General features: G+C 45.9%; 1 protein-coding gene across 1 annotated transcript in view; it reads right to left on the bottom strand.

The window, feature by feature from the left end:
• The window catches only part of LOC308289077 (transcription initiation factor TFIID subunit 4), a gene marked incomplete at its 3' end in the record, with an annotated part of 184,274 nt that overhangs the window by 45,211 nt on the left and 117,085 nt on the right, over window positions 1-21,978 (bottom strand). The window contains 1 exon segment of the mRNA XM_080730626.1: window positions 15,887-16,009. Within this exon segment, the coding sequence (XP_080586752.1) occupies window positions 15,887-16,009 (123 nt within the window).

Raw genomic sequence — 21,978 nt, 5'->3', positions numbered from 1 at the left:
CTCGTGGATCTTGGAAGCCGGCCCTTTCATGCCATCTTACGTGAATTCAAAGGATTTAAATTAAGTGACGTTGAGACGTGTTGACAACTGCCATATTTATGAAATTCAAACATAATAAGGCTATACATTATTCAATACCTATAGCATTTGTATTCAAGGAAAGCAAGATACACACAAGTCACAAATGAGCAGGGCAATAATTTGTTTCTGCCATGCTTGGGTGCCTTATGTTTTATGTGAGTATCGTTTATCCATGCTGCACATGATGTGAACTGACTAGTTAACTGTGAAATAAAAGCAAACATAGCGTAGGCCAGTGTTTTCCCAAACACTGGCTCGTGAGTCATCACCACCCGATTTGGATCGCATTTTCACCTCACAATTCTTTTCTTCATCTATTTTGATTTCCCTAACAGGGCAACCAGACTATAGTACTTGTCAGGGACGTGCAGAGAATGTTAGAGAGGCAGGGGCTGACATTTCTAAAAGGGGCTTTTGGTGGAAATCACAACGCGCTGCGACGCGCTGTGAGCTTGGAGGTCGGCAATTTTTGGTGCTTGATACCACAATAAACGAAGCATAATCAAGTCAATACTGAAGATGTGTCGTAACGGCATGGATTTCTACACAGAGAGGGCAATTCTTTCAACATAAGATGCTGCATTCATGTTCAGGAGCGTTTGGACAAGGCAATTCTCTTGAATGCCGCCTTCAGGTATATGGCATGGAAAGAGGGCATTTGCATTTCTTTCACCATAGTAAAAACTGCATTCATGGTCTGGAGAGGGCACTTTTTTTACAGACGGATAAAAGGCCAAGGGCTCAAGCCCCCTTTGATGTCTATGTGTTGTGCACGTGCCTGGTACTTGTCCAACTTTATTCCTTCCATCCATCGTTTCATCTTTCCAGATAAACCTTTATTTTGCAGCGCTACTCCTCCCACAGTTTTGGTGGCACGGACATGGCAATAAGTCAAATCCACCGGCTTCATCGGCTTTTGTTTCAATGAAATAAAAATCTACGAAATTCCAGAAATTAGAAAACAAATGTCTGAGAAGTAGTGAAAATAGCCGATCCACAAGCTCACAACGCAGCATGAAGCGATGTGTTGGGAGCTTGCAGATCGCCTATTTTCACTAGTTTGGGTCCCGGGGGCTAATTTCTCTTTTGGGTCTCGAGCTGAAAAGTTTGGGAACCACTGAACTAAAGTATACGTGTATATTGTCGTTGTCGTGTGGAAACCTTGTATGTCCAAAACCGTTCGTTTTTATCATTAAAAAAAATGAACTAAACTAGTGAAAGCAGCCGATCTACAAGCCGATGTACAACACCTCGCGATGCGAGGCGTTGTGTGCTTGTAGATCTGCTGTTTTCACTACTTTTGTGCGACAGCCTTGTCTGATACAGCAGGGCTTTACTTTTGCGAAAAGAACGTACAAATTTGAAACTTGACGATATACTGTATGTATAGGGTTTAAGTGGGTTAACGCTCAGGATGTTTGCAGCGCGTACAGTTTGCATTTGGAATAAGAGCGAGTCGATAGAGATCTAGACATTTCTTGTTTCTGTTAGGGACGGGAGAGGAAAAAGGAACATAACATATTTGAATGTTTATGTTAATGTTGCCCTCCTCATTGCCCACATCACCCAGTCATCCATAGTATGGTAAGCACATGACTCTCTGCAAGGGGAAGGTGAACAGTTGGCAAAGAGCAGTGCGGCGCGGCTCCAACAACGCATGGAGTCCAGCCAAGCCAAGGAGCCCCCGGAACGTTGAAGGCTGAAGGCTCCACCGCCAGTGGTTTAAAGTAATTACTGTACGTACATTTACTCAAGAACTGTACTTAAGTACAGTTTTGAGGTACTTTGACTTTGAGTGCTTCCAATGTTCAATACTTTGACTTCTACTCCACTACATCTCAGAGGCAAATATTGTACTTTTGCTCCACTATAATTATTTGAAAACTTTAGTTACTTTTTAGATTATTATTACAATTGCCTGACTTGCCGTCTCAGGCAACCTTGATCCACGTGAGACACCAGCGAGTGAGCACTAGCGAGCGAATCGCCGTGTCGAGCGTTGTGAAGGTCGTATGAGTTATGTGCCGTTATGGACAGAATAGTAAATCTTCATCCCCCCCGACTTTTGGTACCTCCGTGCGGTCCAAGTGAACACAGCAGAACGCTCACGACCTCCATTCAGCCAATCACAGGCTGTGGATTCTTAACACCCATATCCTATGGACTCCATTATCGCCTACAGTATATGTCTACAAGTAAGACACCTTATGGCCGAGAATGAGAAGCGACCGCCAGGTCGCGAAACAACAGAGCTTCTGGCACCGCACAGAGACGCACACACAAACAGACGCAGCATTTCATGTGAGAGCCAAGCAGCGACACGCCACAGAGCCATGTGAGTGAGTGTTACACCAAATGTGTTACTTACAACTTTTTTGTGACCTGCTGCCTTCATGGATGGAATGGGAGGGAGGAACTGAAGTAGGCAATCCATACCGAAAATAGCCGGAGGTCTGCTATTTTCAATATTTTCACCAAAAGGCCCTTTTAGAAATGTCAGCCCCTGCCTCTCTAACATTCTCTGCACGTCCCTGCCTGCCAGGCATGTTCTTGACACTAGTAGACACATGCCCTGGTCAGGGACGTGTCAAGGGTCAAAGGGGCGGGGGGGAGGGGGGGACATTGTTCTCTGGTGTCTGCTGCCATGACAACAGAAGGACATGTCACAGCCGCTGACAAGGTACCAGATGGACATGCAGTGTACAGACAGCACACTGCCCCACTTCTACTGTAGGGCTCCAGGTGTGTGTTCGTATTGGTTATTCTAGCGCTTACTTCATCAATGAATTGAATAATCTTGTAGCATGTTTAATATATACATATACATATATACGTCATACACACACACACACACACACACATACATATATATATATATATATATATATATATATATATATATATATATATATATATATATATATATATATATATATATATTAGGATCAAACTTGACAGGTTGGAGCGGTCAGGACAATGATTGGTGTTATTGATTCAGTTGTATTTGTTCAAATCAGTCAAATAATGTCATGGTACAAAGGTCAAAGTTTAGCCCTACTGTGTCATGCAGTGTATGTGTATGTGTATAGCCTATAGCAGTGGTTCTCAACCTTTTCAGGTCGCGACCCCCCAAAATAATCATATTTTATCTGGGAACCCCCCCACCCTGACGAGCACTACGAGTTGAGGCATTACGTTTTGTATAACACGGTTCTATTGTGAAAATAGACGATCTACATGCTAATATTTGACAATTAGGTCAATGTTTAATTTGTCATCTTAGAGGTATTAAAAAGTCCTTAAATTGTCACTTTAGAAATGTGCAGGTACCCTCTATACACTTAAACTTGCACATTAAGTTAAATCATCTGGGCACCCCCCAAAATAATTTCACATGCCGCGGCCGATGTCTTTATCTCCTATGAGCTCCATGTTTGACTTGCAATTCTTTCAACATAAGATGCTGCGTTCAAGTTCAGGAGAGTTTGGAAAAGGCAATTCTGTTGAATGCTGCGTTCAGGTACGGCATGGAAAGGGGGGGGGGCATTTGCATTTCTTTCAAACTAGTTAGTGCTAAATGGTCATGGTCTGGAGAGGGCACCTTTACAGACGGGCAAAAGGGCAGGGGTTCAAGCCACCTTTGATGTCTATGTGTGTACGTGCCTGCCGCTAACCTTTTCATGCAGGGAACAGGCTGGCTGAGGAGGGCCTGGTGGGCTCGTCTCCATGTACTGTATTTGTGCACGAAGCGTGTGAGGCTGGATTCCTGCACATCCTCCACATGGCCGACCTGTTCCGTATCAGCCAAAGTTAGGACATTTATTTAATAAAACCGCACTGCCAAAAACCTCAGTGAGTTTAATACAAGGAAGATGGCAGGAAATATATCATATCTGTAACGCATGAGTCGAATACCTCCACACCGATGATGGGGGGGGGGCATTACAGTATGCGCGATTTATACATTTGCAGTTGACCGCGTGTCAGAAATAGCCACGTTGTGCCCGAAATGAGCCGATCTGCAAGCTCACAGCCTGCCGAAAATAGTTTGATCTACAAGCTCACAGCGGTAGCGGCATGGCGTTTGTAGAGCTTTGTTAGATCGGCTATATTTGCAACACCCGCACGCAACCCAGTATAACTCAGACTTTTACTCCCATGTGACAGCTAACCCAAGCTGTTGTTAATTAAGCTGAGTTATGGCACTCTAAAAGAGCAACTCTCCTGTTTGAGCTCCTTAAAGTACAGACATAAAGGGTCGTATTTCTACAGCGCAGGGGTCATTAAGCTGTGCATGTCGTCGTACCCTCACTCGCACTTCCCCCTCAGGGTGTTGTGGGCTGAGGATGAACATTTTTAAACGAAAATCTAGTCAGAAACTATTGAAATATCTTGACGTTTATCTGTGAATATGACAAACACTAAAGCAAAAAAAAATGCCTTGAATTTTGAATGTCAATAATTGGTGGTTTTAATAATAACTAATTAATAATTGAATGGCTTGTGTGTTTGTATGCACATGGTGCTAAAACCTTTTCATGCCACGGTCTCCCAAATTGATATGTATTAGGCAGCGGACCCCCCCCCCCCCCCCCCCCCCACACACACACACACACACACACACCTAAAAAGGCTTTGTGCCAGGGACCCCCAGAAGAAAAGATTGTGTAAAAAAAACTCTTTCAAGATTCTTCGAAAATGTTCTAGAATAGCAGATTTGCTAGCTTGCAGCGCGGCACGGACATGTACATCTTCTATATGTTTGAATTGCCAACTCATAGAATATGGATTAATAATAAATAACAAAATAAACGCATTACTTCTGGCTCTTACAGTAAGCTCAGTGCGAAGCCTCTATTCACTATGTGGGGCGGCATAGCTCAGGGGTAGAGAAACCGTTATTAGAGCACGAAGGGTTCCCGAAGGGTTCCCGAAGGGTTCCCAGTTCGAATCCGTGCTCCCCCTGAGTTAATGTCGAAGGGTCCTTGGGCAAGACTCTGAACCCCACATTGCTCCCGGTGAGCAGGTTGGTGCCTTGCATGGTTTCCTCCGCCACCGGTGTATGAATGTGTGCGTGAATGGGTGAATGTAATGCACAATCTCTGTAAAGCACTTTGGATAAAAGCGCTATATAAATGCACCATTTACTATAGTTTTACCATGATGCGCTGACCACCCCCACCCCTCCCTTCCTTGCAGTTCAATATAAGTCCCTCTCTCTGCAAATGTTCCCAGATGCAGTTGTAACATATACAGTACCGTAAACACCAATATACTTCATAATCTGTCAGGTTATGTTTTTTTTCTTTTGCTGTTCTGCTTGTTCATGTTCCATGTCCTGTCAAGGTTTAATTAGAGGGGCGTAATGAAGAGAAGTGGTTCCCCCCACCACCCACCCCTCTCCCTTCTCCTCTTCATGTTGGTGGAGGCAGGGGTGTCGCACCAAATTCTGGGCCCTGGGTACACGGATTCATGAATGTTCGAGTTTGTGCTTTAACTATTGAAAAAAATAGCAGATATACAAGCTCACAGCGCGGCACTCGGTAGATCTGCTATTTTTGAAAAATCGTGAAAACTTGTGCAAGTCTTTGAATATTTCAAATCCTTCTAAGGTTTTTTGAAAAACCTATGTTTCTATGTCAGTGGTGCTCAAACCTTTTCATGTGAAGGACCCCCAAAATGATATGTATTTGAGTTACATGTGCACACATTCACAACTTAAAAAAAATAGCAGATCTAAAAGCTCGCCGCGCTGCGAGCTTGTACGTATCAATAGTTAAAAGCATTAAATAATCAAGGCCCCTCCCTCCACCTTGGGCCCTAGTAACTCAGTCCCACTTTCCCCTCCCCTTGTGACGCCCCTGGGTGGAGGGGTGGGGTGGAGGGGTGGGTGGGTTCGAGCGGGAGGAGGAGGGAGGGAGGGAGGGAGGAATCCTAACTTATTTTCACTTGGTTTTCACCTCCTCCTCACATTTCTTCATTTCACATTGGTGGCTGGAGAAGCGCCCGCGGGCGTCCTCCTCTTCTTTCCTCTCTCTCTCTCTTCTCCGGAGCAAAGTGAATGTGACTTTTCTAAAGGGGGTCACAGGATGCCCCGGGGGGCTCCTAGCTGTGGCTGTTAGCTGGACCACTGCCTGGCTCTCAGCTTCACTGAGGGGCTTGTCATAGATTTCATCTCCGCAGAAATGAGCCGGAGGGGGGGTCGCCGGAGCCAGGAGGCTATGGTAACCCCCCCGAAAGTCATGAAGGGCCCCCGCCCGCCTCGCTGATTATTTCCCTCTGACATCGCATCCTGAGCTTTCTGCATTAATCCCAGACAAAGGCAGCCCTTCAGTGCTTAGCCGCAGCCACACAGCTCAAATTAAGAGGCAGATAATGGCCTTGTTCAGCCCCCCCACCCCCCACGCTACGAGCAGGAGCTCCTGTTGAAACCCCTTCCTCCTCTGCCTCCCAATACCCCCCCCCCCTCCACCAACTATCCACCGTGTTCGGACCGTGACGGAATTCAGGTGACACCATTCCCTTACATGTCCCCCCCCCCCCCCCCCCTCTCTCTCTCTCTCTCTCTCTCTATCTCTCTCTCTTGCTCTCTCGCTCTCTCTCTCTCTCTCTCTCCTTTATTTTATTTGATGGTAGTTTGGTTGGGGGCGGGGCTCGGCCCCGCCGCCCGGGCGGACGCGGCAGCAGCAGCGCCACAGGCAGTGAAACTGATAGCCGGGCATGAAGACTGTGAACGTCTGTGTGTGTGTGTGTGTGTGTGTGTGTGTGTGTGTGTGTGTGTGTGTGTGTGTGTGTGTGTGTGTGTGTGTGTGTGTGTGTGTGTCTCCAGCCCGGCTCTGGTCTGACTGCATTGGGTGGGTGGTGGGGGGGACAAAGGGGTCCTTACAGAGCCTCTGCAGGGCGGATTAGTTCCAAGCAGCCAATGGCATGATGGGGTCTGGCTAGGCTGCATGGCTTGGCTGGACGGGGTAGGGTAGGGTCTGTCTGTGGTCCCACTGGTGCCACACACAGTCACGGCACAGGCAAAATACTTGACTGTACTACTACAAACACTCCCTCCCCTACCCCGACATACACACAAACACACTCAACCAAGCCCCTGGCCTCTTAAAGCAGTGGTATAGACCTTTTCAGGCTGTGACCCCCAAAAATAATCATGTTTTAACTGGGGACCCCCCACCACCCTGACAAGCACTAAGAGTTAAGACATTACATTTTGTATAACATGGTTCTATTGTGAAAATAGCAGGTCTACATGCTTAAACGCCTCGCAACTGCGAGGCGTTGTGATCATGTAGATTGGCTATTCTCACAATTTCTGCCTGTAATATTTGACAATTTGGCCAATGTTTAATTTGTCAAATGATATATGTATATTTTTGTTAATAGTCACGATCATATTGCATTTGCAGCGTCATGCAAACGCTTCAAAAGTATCATATCACAAGCTAGAAAGATCTGCTACTTTTGCTGTTTTTGAATTTGAATCCTGAAAAGCAGTGTTGTTTTGGACAGCAAATTTTGATTTAGTTTTAGTCTAAAGGGGAGCACACACTGGACGCGGGCAGCTGCGCAGCGTCGCGTTGCGGTATCGACACACGTGAAGTGCTGCGCGGTAACCCCAACTGGATGCGGCGCGCTGCCACACAGCACATCCATTTCTCCCGGTGCGGAGAACCATGGGAGAACATGTTCGCCACGCGGCAACGCTGGAAAAATAGAACAGCGGCGTATCGGTGCGGCAGGCGAGGCGGCAGACCCGCGGCTGCGCGCGTCTGACGCCGCCGATGTGGGTTAGTTCATTGAAAATAATGGGGCCGTAGTTTTGCCGCGTCGCTTCCGCGCCGCCTCCGCGTCCAGTGTGTGTTCCCCTATAGTCTTTTGAATAAAATGTCTTTTAGTTTTAGTCATAATTTAGTCACCTGAAAAGTTTTAGTTTTAGTCTCATTTTAGTCGACTAAATATCAAGATTTTATGCAACTAAATCTACAGTTGATTTAATCAACTGAAATATATTTTGGCAGGCCTTGATGGCATTGTAATGGCTGAATTCACACTTGGTTGCGTGCTGAAAATAAGCGATCTACAAGCTCACAAGCTTGTAGATCTGCTATCTTCAGCACGCAACACCTGAGAGCAACCAAACATAAAATGACTCTCTTCTCCACTAGTCCCTCCCTAACGTTTTAGTCTAGTTTTTATTTTGTTGACGAAATTGTCAATATATTTAGTCTTAGTTTTAGTCATCACAGCTTAGTTTTTATTTAGTTTTCGCCAGTGAAAGAAACGCAGTCGACAAACATTTTTTGCCATGGTTTTAGTCGACGAAATCAACACTGCTGAAAAGTATTTTAGGACATAATGAGACGATATACCTCCTTGACTGGGGTCCCTCAGGGGTCCGCACTTGGGCCACAATGCGAGTTGTGACAAGTTGCGTGTGCTTGTAAAGATCTGCTATCTTCGCAGAATGTCCAACTGTTGCGACCTGCCCTGAATATAGGGATGCTTCATGTGTGGCTATGTGAAAAAGATAATGTCCTCTGTGACGCGTTGAGGTTGTAGATCAGCTTATTTTCAGCGTGCAACCAACTATAAATTCAGTAAGTGTAACATCTCTTCGTTAAGCCTATTTATATACTTACCGAAAATAACGTTTCAAAACCTGTTCTTTTTTGGAATGTCTTGCAGAGTGAATACGAGAGAATGTGTGTGTGTGTGTGTGTGTGTGTGTGTGTGTGTGTGTGTGTGAGAGAGAGAGAGAGAGAGAGAGAGAGAGAGCACTTCAGGACACGTGAGGTTAGCCATCGCTATGCAATGTATAAAAAAGCACCCCGGCCGGCCGGCGCTGATGACGGAGCATCCCGCAGCGTTAAACACGCTCCCAGCTCTCCCAAAAAAACATCCTTGACACATTTACGAGCAACGAGGAGTTATCATCCTTCAGCGCCCCGGCCCCATTTATCACATCAAAGGAAGACCCCATCCACTCCTCCCTTGTTTGTTGACGTAAGAAAACAACAAAAATACAACAATAGCAAGCTAAATCGCGCCTTTTTGTTTTTGTACAGCGGCGCCCGCCGTCCTATCTGCCTCGGAACGGGCATGATGCGACAACGGCGCACGCGCACGACGCAAGGAGGGATGGAGAGAAACAGAGAGAGAGAGAGAGATGTATAGGTGAGAGATGTAATAGTGTGAGAGCACGATCTATTCTTTATTTTTTTTTCATTTGAATTCATTTCACCTTCTTTCTTTGAGGCAGTAGATCAGAAAGAAGGAGTGAGGCAATAGAAGGAGAGGCATGGGGAGAGAGAGAGAGAGAGAGAGAGAGAGAGAGAGAGAGAGAGAGGAGGGGGGGCGAGCGAGCACAAGGAAAACTGATGCCCTTTCCTCCAGCTAAATTAACAGGAATCACGTGGAAAACAATCCAAGGCTCCAATGAAAAGGACGGGGGGGTTGGGGGGGAGGAGGGGGGAGGAGGGGGGGGACCATTAAAATCAGCCCGGAGCTATGGACTGCACCCAATATCACTAAAGCTGCACTCTCTCTCTCTCTCTCTCTCTCTCTCTACAGATGTGGAGGCCTGGCTCCCAGGCAAAAGACTATGCTCTGTTCTATAGCTACAATTAAAATCAACCTCGCTGCCAAAAAAATAGGAGGAGAGGAGAGGGGGGATAAGGAGAGAGAGAGAGGGGGGGGGGGGCTGGGTTGGGGTTTTTAGACATGGAGAAACATCAAAGACAGATTGAAATGTGTAGTCAGTAATAAGAGTGGTCTCGGAGCCCCCCCCAGGGTCCTCCGCGGTCCCCCTTGTTAATGAGAAATTTTGACCTCTGGTTTGTAAGTTAAACTTGTAATCTCGGTTAATGAAGTAAATCAATCCCAACTCTGGATGGTAGGAGGAGGAGGAGTGTTCTCTCTCTCTCTCTCTCTCTCTCTCTCTCTCTCTCTCTCTCTCTCTCTCTCTCTCTCTCTCTTTCAACCCACCACCCACCTTCCCCTCTGTCCTCCTCAGTGGTGGAAAGTAACTAAACATTTACTTAAGTATGATTTTGAGTTGTTTTTACTTTACTTGAGCGATTCCGATCGCCAGTGCTTTTTAGTTTTACTCCACTGCATCTCGTAAACGTTTTACTTTTTACTCGGCTGCAATTATTTGAAAACTTGAGTTACTAGATTTTGATTATTATTACAAAAAATACATTACCCCCATATATACATTTCGTCCATTTGAAAATAGACGATCTACAAGCTCACAATGCATTGTGATCTTGTAGATCTGCTATTTTCAAAAGATTACACTTGAAAACTTGAAATGGGACATTCTGCTTAATGAGCACTTTTACTTTTGGTGCATTTTGTTGCCAGTACTTGTGTACTTGAATTACAGGCTTTTACTTGTAACAGAGTATTTTTATATTGCAGTGAGTGTTGATACTTTTACTCAAGTAAAAAAAGAAACGTTAGTACTTTTTTCCACCACTGGTACCAACCTTCTTCCCCTCAGTCCTCCCTCCTCCTCCTCCTCAGTCTCCCACTTCTCCTCTTTCTCTCTCTCTCTCCTCCTTTTCTTCTTCTTCTTCTGGCCCTCTCCCTCCCCTCCCCTCCCCTCCCCTCCCCTCCCCTCTCAAACGCCGCCGCCGCACATTGCAAGAAGCAGCCTGGGAGTTAAACGGCCAGGTCTTCAGCCAGACAAACAGGAAGTTGGCGGCGGGGCGAGCAAAGTGTGTGTGTGGGGTGGGGTGGGGTGGGGTGGGGCGGGGTGGGGAGGAGGGGGGGTTCCGGAGCTGGAGGGCGTAGGGGGAGGGTAGGGGAGGGGAGGGGGTAGGGTTGGAGAGCGAGGACCGGGCGGGCTGTTTGGTTAAGGACAGCGGCCGACTGTCTGGTGGTGGGAGAGAGAGAGAGAGAGAGAGAGAGAGAGAGAGAGAGAGAGAGAGAGAGAAAACACGCTCTCTCCTCCTCCTATTCCATCTCCTCCCATCTACCTCTTCGTCGTTTTGGTTCCTCCTTCTCCCTCTCCCTGTCTGCCCTGCATATCATCTTATTATCTACATTCGGTAAACTATTAATTTACCGAACGTCCGTCTGCCGTCTGACCGTCTGTCTGTCTGCTGACATCACTGATACTAAACAGTGTCGCCACCATGGTAACAATGCCCAACTGACATCATTGACAAACATCACTACAGTGCCCACATTTGGAGATCACAGTCACAGACTGGCCTGGACACGGAACACCATATACGGGCATAAAAGAGTGCCAGCCAGACAGATGGATACAACGGGTATTGCACAACTGGACATGGATGGTGACTATTCTGCCCAACGGGCACCGGTCGGGGTTCTCCAACATTACTTCTGAGATACATTCAATCCCTCATGGCACACCCCCGGGCACAGGACTAGTTATGTATGTCCAGCAGGGATAGTAGCCCTAGTTAGGGTTGCCACCCGTACCGTATAATACGGAATCGTTCCGTATTGGACAATTAAAAGATGCGTTCCGTATTGAACCAATACGGAACACGGTTTGTTCCGTATTTAACCAAATGCCCCATAAAGGCCTGTCACACAAACCTCAACACAGCATTTAACAATAATGAATGAAATAAAACACAGGAAAAGACAGCAAAAGGAGAGAGAGGCTCGCAGTCGCTGCGCTCTGCGCTCTGCCTCGTCCTCTCCTCTCTGCCCGGGCTGCCCGGCCCCTGTCTGCATAATGCGCTGCATGTCGCTGTCAATCACCGTTACCTAGTTACAGTCAGTGATCACTGAACTTCCTCCTTCCACCAGGCAGATGCACACCGCACGCTTTAAAAGCAGAAAAGAATTAGTGCTCCATGGTTAATCGTTTTCAAACCGAAATCGCGATGTGAAATCCCGCGATTAGCGAATCGCAAAGGCCACGGTTTCTCTGCGAAGTAGTCTTCCCAAGCAACATGGAGACGTTTTAATTTTTAAAATCCCTTCATAATTGACTAAAGCAATGATCAAATCAAACTGTGATGACTTTCTTTGCTTCCACGCATCTCCACAGCACACTGCTGAAAGACAAAGTGAATGTGATTTTTTGGCACAGTGGTCACTGTGCAGGAGCATGGGAACAGCATGGGAACTAGGGATGCTGCAGGTGTTACAGCACCCCTATGGGGAAGTTCTCATTTTTTATTTAAATAAGAAAAGAACAAATCAAACATAGCAAAAATACAATATAGGTTATATCATGTTGTGTGTTATAGTTATAACTATTCTATGCATTTCATGGGTTTGGGACTGCATTTCTTCGCCGGCCGGTGGCTGTGCCACGCGCACGGAACGCACAGAACGCACGCACCGCGTGCCCGGAAGAGGTGTTCCTTATTTCAATTTCTAAAAGGTGGCAACCCTAGCCCTAGTATATACGTCATTTCAGTTTTTTTCAGAAACCGAGAAAGTATGAATGAAACGCCATATGAAGCATCCCTGGTTGCTGGGCGCCCGCTGGCCTTGTCCAGGCGCATAACAAACATAGGCTGTGTGTAAATGAGGCGCACGACACCGTAGCGTCAAATCTTTTACCATATGTGTCCCAATCTCCCCAGGAGCCAGTCATTGCAATTTTTTTCATTTTCATTTTTTCATTTCATTTGAAAGCTGGGGATCATAGCTACAAAATGATATATTGGTTGTGGAGATTGACCCAACAGTTTTGAAGATATGGCTTATAGAATGATGCCATGCTGAAATAGGACTTTTGAGATATTCAAGTTTTAAATAAATTTCTAACCTGCAATGACCTGACTCCGCCACATGGGGAGCAATCTTCAATTCAATCTTCAATTCAAAGAAGCTTTATTGGCATGAGAACACAAACGTTTACACAGTGGTGGAAAAAGTACCAACATTTTATAATAAAGTAAAGTATCAATTCTGCAATGTAGAATCACTCTGTTACAAGTAAAAGTCCAGAATAAAAAATGTACTTGAGTAAAAGTACAAAAGTATTGGTATCCAAATGTACTTAAAGTACCAAAAGTAAAAGTACAAAATGTTTGAAAATAGCAGATCTACAAGCTCACAACGCGTCGCACCGCAATGCATTGTGAGCTTGTAGATCGTCTATTTTCAAATAGCCTTGGTATAACATAGGGCTAAAGTGGTTTATGTATGTTTTAAACTTTAGTTATTGCTCTCTAAAAAGATAATGCCACAACAGCATCTCAAGCATTATTGGGCTAAATGTAAAGACGCTACAGTGCGCCAACCGTGAAGCAGTTTAACCAATTTGCTACATACGTCTACACAAACGGTCAGATTACAAAGATAAATTGCTTAGTGAAGGCTCACAGATGTCACCATAGGGTACGCTCCAGCAGAATGTCCCGTAATGATCGTATTATTTAATGAGGAGCATTTTAATCCGATCGGTCGTTGTTTCCTTAAAAAGGTATTAATGTATCTAAGTGCAGTACACCTCGCAACCGATGGGGTCGCACGGCTGAAAAACAACAGAAAATGGCATCTGATCGGATTAAAATGCAGTTTATTAAACAATACGAAAGATACGGGTAATTCTGCTTGAGCGTACCATACTGTGACATCTGTGAGACTTCAGTAAGCACGTTATCTTTGAAATATGAAGGTTTTTGTAGACGTACGTAGCAAATAGGATTAACTGCTCAACACGAGGTTGAAGTGAATTTATGACGTGTGCAACAGGGGCAGGCTAACTGTGCTAAATGTAGCATAATCAGTGTTTGTGTAACTTTGTGTAACGTCAGAAGGATTATTTGACCTGATAATAAAACACAATCTACAGGCTTAACCGCCTCGCGTTGTGAGCTTGTAGAAGAGAGCAACAATAGAGTTGTGTCACGTTTTATTTGTTTATAGCCTGCAGCTAGCGCTGCAGCTAGCGCTAGCTAACGCTAGCTAGCGTTAGCCGTTAGCCACTCATAGCCAGTCAACCAGAATAGTCTACTCTAAAGTCAACTTTCCGACGGCGAGTGAACGATTGCATTCCATCCATGTTTTCTTGGCTGTCAATTTATTGTCCAAAAAAACAAACACCCTGAACGTTAGAATTAGATAGTTTAGGACGACGCTGATCTATTCAATGCTAAGCTAACTCAGTGACAAAGGAAGCTTCCGCACCGGAGCTTCACAGAAGACAAACGCATACGTCACAGACGCCTCCAGGCAGGAACGGATCATTTCACCAGCGTAGAAGAAGAAACAGCGGAAGAACGGCGGAAGAATAATAAATAATAATACACAAAATCATACATTACGTGGTTAATAATTGTTCATTTGGAACACACGTGGCATTAAATTAATGGGATAAATACTGTGGGTTGCTTCGCTAAGTAATGGAGTCCCGATATTACCGCATTTGGCTACAAACGGCTAACAAAGGCTGGCTAGTTAGCATTTTAGCTAATATAAACTGGGAGGACTAACAGAATTATGTACCGATCTCTCACATTAATTTAAAAAAGTCTTATTTACATGCAGAGTTAAGCTCTGGCGTTTAAGTGAAATGTAGCCTAGATATTATGAGATGCTGTTGTGGCATAAAAAAAAAAAGAGCAAAAAAAAAAAAAAATCATTTTGGCTACAGGGAATAATGACAGTCCCCGAGATGACTAGCTGCTGGGGGTGCTGGGACACATATGGTGACTACAGTACCTGTTGCTAAGGCTGAGAAGACAAGCTCCAAACATCAGTTCTATGAGAAACTACCAATAAGTGTTCTGCACACGAGTGGTTGCGGGATTGCCAAGAGGATCAATTATTATTATTAATTAAGAAAAAAAAAATATGATGGTGGAGTGTTCTAGATCCATCTTGTAGTCACTAGTCACCAGTCAGCTATTTTTATGGCCCAATTTTAATCCAAAATTTCAACGCAATTTTCCCTCCAGGAGATAAAAAAAGAAGACAAAGTAAGAGACGAACCCGGTTCAATCCTTTAACCACTCCATCCCTCTTTTATACAGAGGGTAGACATTTTTAACTACAGATACTGTATGTTTCACTTATAGTTACAGACAGGGGCGTCACAAGGGGGGGGGGGGGGGGACTGAGTTACTAGGGCCCAAGGTGGAGGGGCCTTAATTATTTTATACTTTAGCTATTGAAAAATAGCAGATATACAAGCTCACAGTGAGCTTGTAGATATGCTATTTTTGAAAAGTCGTAAAAGATTTGTGCAAATCTTTGAATATATGTATTTTTTACGCCAATATTTGTAACTCAAATTTTGCTTCTGGGGTGTCCCTGGAACAAAATATTTTGAGATGGGGGTCCGTGGCCAAATACACATGAAAACGTTTGAGCACCACTGACATAAAAACCTTAGAAGCAATTTGAAATATTCAAAGATTTTCACGATTTTTCAAAAATAGCAGATCTACAAGCTCACAGCGCGGCACTCGGCGCTTGTATATCTGCTATTTTTCAATTAAAGCACAGGGGCCCCACAGTGAATCCTTGTACCCAGGGCCCAGAATTTGGTGCGACACCCCTGGTTACAGATGATGGGACATCAGAGGATTCCAAAGGGTCTGCCATTGGCAACCTCAGTGGAAAGACAGGGGAGAAAAGGGGCACCAGGTGCGGAACGGTGCCAGGTGTGACATCGTGTCATTTAACAACTGGCAAATCAGGCACGACAATGGGGGAGGAGGGGAAACGACTTAAAAGTAAAAAGATCAGGGAAAGATGTAGGGAAGAGTAAAAGATGTCAGATGTCATGTCTGCCCAAAAAAATAAGGACGCCGGGTTGAAGAGTGCTTAAATAAATCGAGTGCATTCTTCTTACCTCGGCCCCTGACGAGGTGCTTCCCGGTGAATCCATCTTGCGCTTCTTTCGGGGACCGATGGCGGCGAGCGCCGTGAGGTTGGCGTCTCTCTGTCTTATCTGGGCCAGTTCCTGCTGCTGCATCTGTGAGGGACACAGAGGTGAAATGGGTCACCCTTTAAAACCATCAAGGCTGGTAAATGCATCTTTGTTACTTACGTTAGATTGTCACAGCTTTAACCATTATTTTATGCTTTTACTATTAAAAGAATAGCAGATATATAAGCTCACAGCGCAGCAGCGAGTGCCGCGCTGTGAGATTGTAGATCTTGTGCCGACCACGACGATATAAAGCGCTATATTGTACGTATTATCATTTGTGTAGTCCAATTTTCAGACTCTCGTCAGTCTCCCGTTAACCTTCCTGTGAAACATCCGCCCTTTCTTCCAACAGAACCCCCCCCCCCCCCCCCCCCCCAGATACAAAATGGCCGCCTGTTGTCAGACATTAGGCGAACTGCCGTCAGGGGGGGGTGATGTTTCAGACAGTGTGTGATGTACGGAGGGGGGTTCACAGCCTGGGGTAATGTCATGTCTGGCCTGGGGGGCCGTGGAGGAGGAGAGCTATGCAGCATGGCTAGAGGATCTGCCCTTTATGCTGGGCCTGGAGGCAGCACACACACAGACACTCACTCACACACACACACACACACTCACACACACACACACACACACACACACACACTCACACACTCACACACACACACACACACACTCACACTCACACTCACACTCACACACTCACGCACACACACACTCACAAACACACTCACACGCACTCGCATGTGCACGCGCACGCACACGCACACGCACACACACACACACACACACACACACACACACACACACACACACACACACACACACTCATGCACGCACACACGTGCACATAGGCACGTACACACTCACATGCATGAGTATTTGAGCATATGCGCGCACACACGCACAAACACCAAGGCACACACACACAAACGTGTTCATGAACATGAGTGTGTGTGCACGCACGCAGCGCAAGCACATGCCTATCAGTCCCATCCATACAGTACTACCAGGAATGCATGGCCAGCAGCTTCAGCCCACCGGGGGAGAGAGAGAGAGAGAGAGAGAGAGAGAGAGAGAGAGAAAGAGAGACATAGGATGGTAGTGAACAAGGACAATCAATGTTGCTGTTTCATGTTCTTTCATGTTCTTTTATGTTATCTCTCAGCGTGCGTCCAGCAGGCCGCTGCTCTGTGTGTGTGAGGCATGTTTACCATACGTATTGTTGCTGTGGGACCAGGAGGTGTGTGTGTGTGTGTGTGTGTGTGTGTGTGTGTGTGTGTGTGTGTGTGTGTGAAATCTGTTGATTTCGGACGATTGATTCGGTCGCGTGCGTGCGTCTCTCCGCACCGAAAACGGCCTTGTGACCGTGTGTAGCTACTATATCGTCGTCACTGTCGGGCAGAAACCTCGTATCTCCAAGTTTCAAATGTTTACGTTTTTTCGTAAAGTAAAGCCCTGCTTCATCACACAAGAATGTCACACAGGACTAGTGAAAATAGCCGAACTACGGTGCGAGGCGTTGTGTGCTTGCGGATCAGCTATTTTCACTATTTTAGATAGTTTTTAAAATGATAAACACAAAACGAATGGTTTTGGACATACAAGGTTTTCACCCGACAACGGCGATATCTTCAATACGCGAGACCGGCGCGCAACCCAGTATAAATCAGACAAAAGAAAAAGAAAAGGTTGCTTTGGTGTATGAACTCTGGCAATCTGAAACGTGCACGCAGTTATCTGTGATTTGATCCTCCCCCTCCCCCCTCCCCTCCACCCAACCCCCCCAAACAAAAGCCCCGGGGCGACGCGTGCCATTTAGGAGCCTTGCCACTCCACATTTAGCACAGCGATACCGTCCGTACGCATCTCGCTAACACGCCGAACACAACACAGAAAAGGAGAAAATGGCAGCAGACAGACGCAAATAAGCCAGCGATGCGAGGCGGTGTGTGCTTGCAGATCGGCTGTTTTCACAAGTTTAGATCGTTTTTAAAATGATAAATACAAAATGAACGGTTTTGGACATACAAGGTTTCCACCTGACAACGACGATATTTAACGTTATGTTGGGGGGGGGGGGGGGGGTTGAGTTGAGGGTGTCAATCAACTGAAGGCAGAGCCGTTCCAAACAGAGGACGAAATGGGAGAGCAGTTAGGGTGGTGTTGTGGGGATCAGGGTGGTGTAGCTAGATCAAGCTAACAGGGCTGGAGGTGCTGATTATTGTTGACATCAATGCTGTCTTTGTTAGGCTTTGGCCAAACACACACACACACATACATGGGTAAACAGTAACACACACACACACACAAACATAGACAGCTCTGCAGGTGTTACACACATGTAATGAAGAAGGCTCTTCAGTAAGGTGCAACACATTTATTTTAGTTTCCAGGTAGTGGGGTATCTGTGAAACACAGTTGAAACATATAGTTTACATTCAGCAGTGTCTGACTGACGTCTTGACTAGACTGATCTGATATGAATACAGTTTCCGGTTTCACGTTAATACAGTAACAGTACATAGACAATCAATCATTATAGCTGCTCAAAGCAATATACTCCTCCTGTCCAACTGCACCATGACAATAGTTAAATTCAAAAATAGCATTGAACAATATATTTTCAATAAACACTCTCTCAGTGCAATAATCATTCACTTACAGTAATACTAAGCTTTATGATGCAAATGTAACAAACAGCCAACATTCATATATTCAAACTCCATATATTCATTTATCCTCCAAAACACACCAACACTGTATTAGCAACCTGCACAGATTATGTTGGTTATTGTATAAACATTTCAGTCCTCCCTTAATCACAGTGGCTGTCTCTGTGTTGTAGTGTTAGCCTGCTAAATGCTAATGGTAAACACAAGGGTAAACTCACTCTCATCATAACAACACACTTTTATAACTATCTGCCCATCTGCCCATTCAGTTACTCATTTATGCATTTTATACTCCTTTGTCCTCATAGTAGCTCTTACCTGTGAAACACAGTTGAAACATATAGTTTACATTCAGCAGTGTCTGACTGACGTCTTGACTAGACTGATCTGATATGAATACAGTTTCCGGTTTCACGTAAGAGCACATGTTGCTCACTCAACCTCACAGTCAACCTCACAGTCAACCTCACAGCGCCCTCTGCTGTCCTTTTAATGTAACAAGCACAAAACAGTGTCTAGTTCTGCTGGCAGAAATTACAGGCAACAATCATCAATGACAATACAATCTCACGTCATGAAATGAATTCACTGTGTGTGTGTTTTAAATGGGGGGGTCATGTTTTACTTAACTTTACAGTCTTTTTACCCAAATAATCCCTTAGGGGCCACACTCTCCCCCACAAAATTAAATGTCTCCTGACATTTCTGGTAATGTTCAATTCAACATGGTCCCTCAACAGTCCATGGTCGCCATAAGGGTTTCCATTCACTACCCTGAGTGTCTCTAATGACACAATGTCTGGTGATCAAAGAAGGCTGACCTAATGTGTCATAACTCAGTACCACTGGCCGATGCCTCTGTCTCTGTGGGTGTTGTCTTACCGGTTGGGACTGGTCTGCTTCTAACTCACCACCCACATGACTGTCCAGGTCTGGTTCAGGTCTCGGCGACTGTAGTGGCAAATCCTCTTCAATTTGTAGTGGCATATCCTCTTCAATTCGTAGTGGCATATCCTCTTCAATAAGTAGTGGCACATCCTCTTCAATGTAGAGATGCTGAGGACTCTGGTGTGGCTGGAACGGCTCTGCCTGAGGATTCAACCACTGTTGACTCGGCTGGTTTCTGCTGCTGGATCTTAGACGCCACTTGTAGGTATCACCGTAGTCATCGTCGGCGTCATCGTCGAAATCACCGCCGGACTCTGGACGTTGCAGCTCTCCACGTTGTGGTCTCCTCTTCCTCTTTGTTGAGCTCTGTGGGTCTCGCTGTGGCTGATGGGACTTGTCTGGTGACTGCTCTAAGGGTAGGTGGTCACACGGCAGCAAGAGATTTCTGTGGACCACTCTGTCCCTTCCTTTGCCATTTTCTGGGATGACATGATAGACTGGGCTGCTGTTGTCACCCTTCCTTTCTTTGACTCTGTAGACTTGGTTCTCCCAAAATGACCGGATCTTCCCAGGCCCACCTCTTGGGGTCAGGTTGCGAATAAGAACTCGATCGCCGGGTTCAAGGTCCCTCCCCTGCACCTTCCTGTCATAGTGAGCTTTTCCCCGAGCTGCCCCTTTGTCTGCTGTACGGGCGGCTATCTGGTATGCTTCTTGCATTCCCTTCTTCCAGCGACTCACATAGTCCTCATAGGTGTCATGGGCCTCATTAACTTTGAGATTGAACAGAAGATCGATTGGCAGGCGAGGCGATCTTCCAAAGAGGAGGTAGTAGGGCGTAAAACCTGTTGCCTCATTCTTTGTACAGTTGTAGGCATGGACAACTTTAGCCAAGGACTCTTTCCAATCTTCCTTCTCTTTGTCTTCGAGGGTCTGCAACATTGACAATAGGGTACGGTTAAACCTCTCAACCTGCCCATTTCCTTGTGGGTGGTAAGGTGTCGTGTGGGAGCCCTGGATGCCTGAGAGGTCCTTCAGCCTGGCCATCAGGTTGTTCTCAAACTCCTTCCCCATGTCATGGTGTAGACGATTGAAAAAACCAAACTTGAGTGCGAAGTCGTTGAAGAGTTTCTCTGCCACTGTTTTCGCCGCCTTGTTCTTTGTAGCATAGGCTTGTGCAAACCTCGTAAAATGATCCATGACCACCAATATGTACTCATAGCCATGCTTGCATTTGTCCAAATGGAGAAAGTCTATTGAGACTAATTCAAATGGATAGGTGGTATGGATAGGTCTCAAAGGTGCACGGGTCTGCTTGCTCGGTTTCTTCCTTTTAAGACAATCACACACACTAGTAACGAAATGTTCTACCTCTTTGTGCATTTGTGGCCAGTAGAACCTCTCTCGGATGAGGTCAAGCGTCCTCTCCACACCTAGGTGGCCCATGTCCTGGTGCAGTTCTTTGAAAACCAGTGGGCAGTAGGCTTTGGGAATCACCAGCTGTTCTCGTAGAGAGGTTCTGCGGCGCAGGACACCATCCTCATCTACGTGGATCTTTAGCCACTGTTTGAGTAACGTAGCTGCAGCAGTGTTTTCTGTTCTCATCTCAGTTCTACTGGGTCTCCTGTTCTGTGACTTGTACCAAAGGACTCTGGATATGATTTCATCCTCTTCCTGAGCTTTGCATATTTGGGCTGAAGTGAGAGGCTGACCAGTCTCACAGTCTTTCACAAGGCTCAAGGCGTTGATGTGGACCACTCCAATGCCTTGGAGCGGGGCTATCCTTTCCACCATTACGCTTTCCATGGACGCACTGATTGCATCTTGACTTGCCTCCGCAGTACAGCTTCTCATGTAGTCCTCTATGTCCAAAGGCATCCGAGACAACCCATCAGCATCTGCGTTGTTTTTCCCGGGGCGATAGCGTATGGTGAAGTTGTAATCTGCTAACTCCGCCACCCATCTGTGCCCTGTAGCATTTAGTTTTGCAGTGGTGAGCACATAAGTCAAGGGATTGTTGTCTGTGTAAGCCACAAATGATGGAGCATGGAACAAGTAGTCACGGAACCGCTCACAGATGGCCCACTTCAATGCTAAAAACTCCAGCTTCCCCGAATGCAGATGGTACCTCTTCTCTGATGGACTCAGGGTGCGGGAGCCATACGCTATCACTCTCATCTTCCCCTGCTGACGCTGATACAATACAGCACCCAAACCAACCTGGGATGCGTCGCAATGTAACACAAAGGGCTGGGTGAAGTCAGGATATCCCAGGACAGGGGGCTTTGTGAGGGCGTCAATCAGCTGGTTCAGCACTTCCTGGTGAGAGCTGGTCCACTGTATGGGTGCACGTGATGGTAACTGACCTTTCTTGTTCTTTACGGTTTTCTTGTGTCTTGCTGCTGGTGGGTCAGGCTTGTGCTCTTCGGGGCTTGGGACAGTTAGTAGGCTGTA

The sequence above is a fragment of the Nannobrachium achirus genome (assembly GCF_963921795.1).
Source record: "Nannobrachium achirus genome assembly, chromosome: 7".
In the NCBI taxonomy this organism is placed as follows: domain Eukaryota; kingdom Metazoa; phylum Chordata; class Actinopteri; order Myctophiformes; family Myctophidae; genus Nannobrachium; species Nannobrachium achirus.
This window is presented reverse-complemented; position numbering and strand designations above follow the sequence as displayed.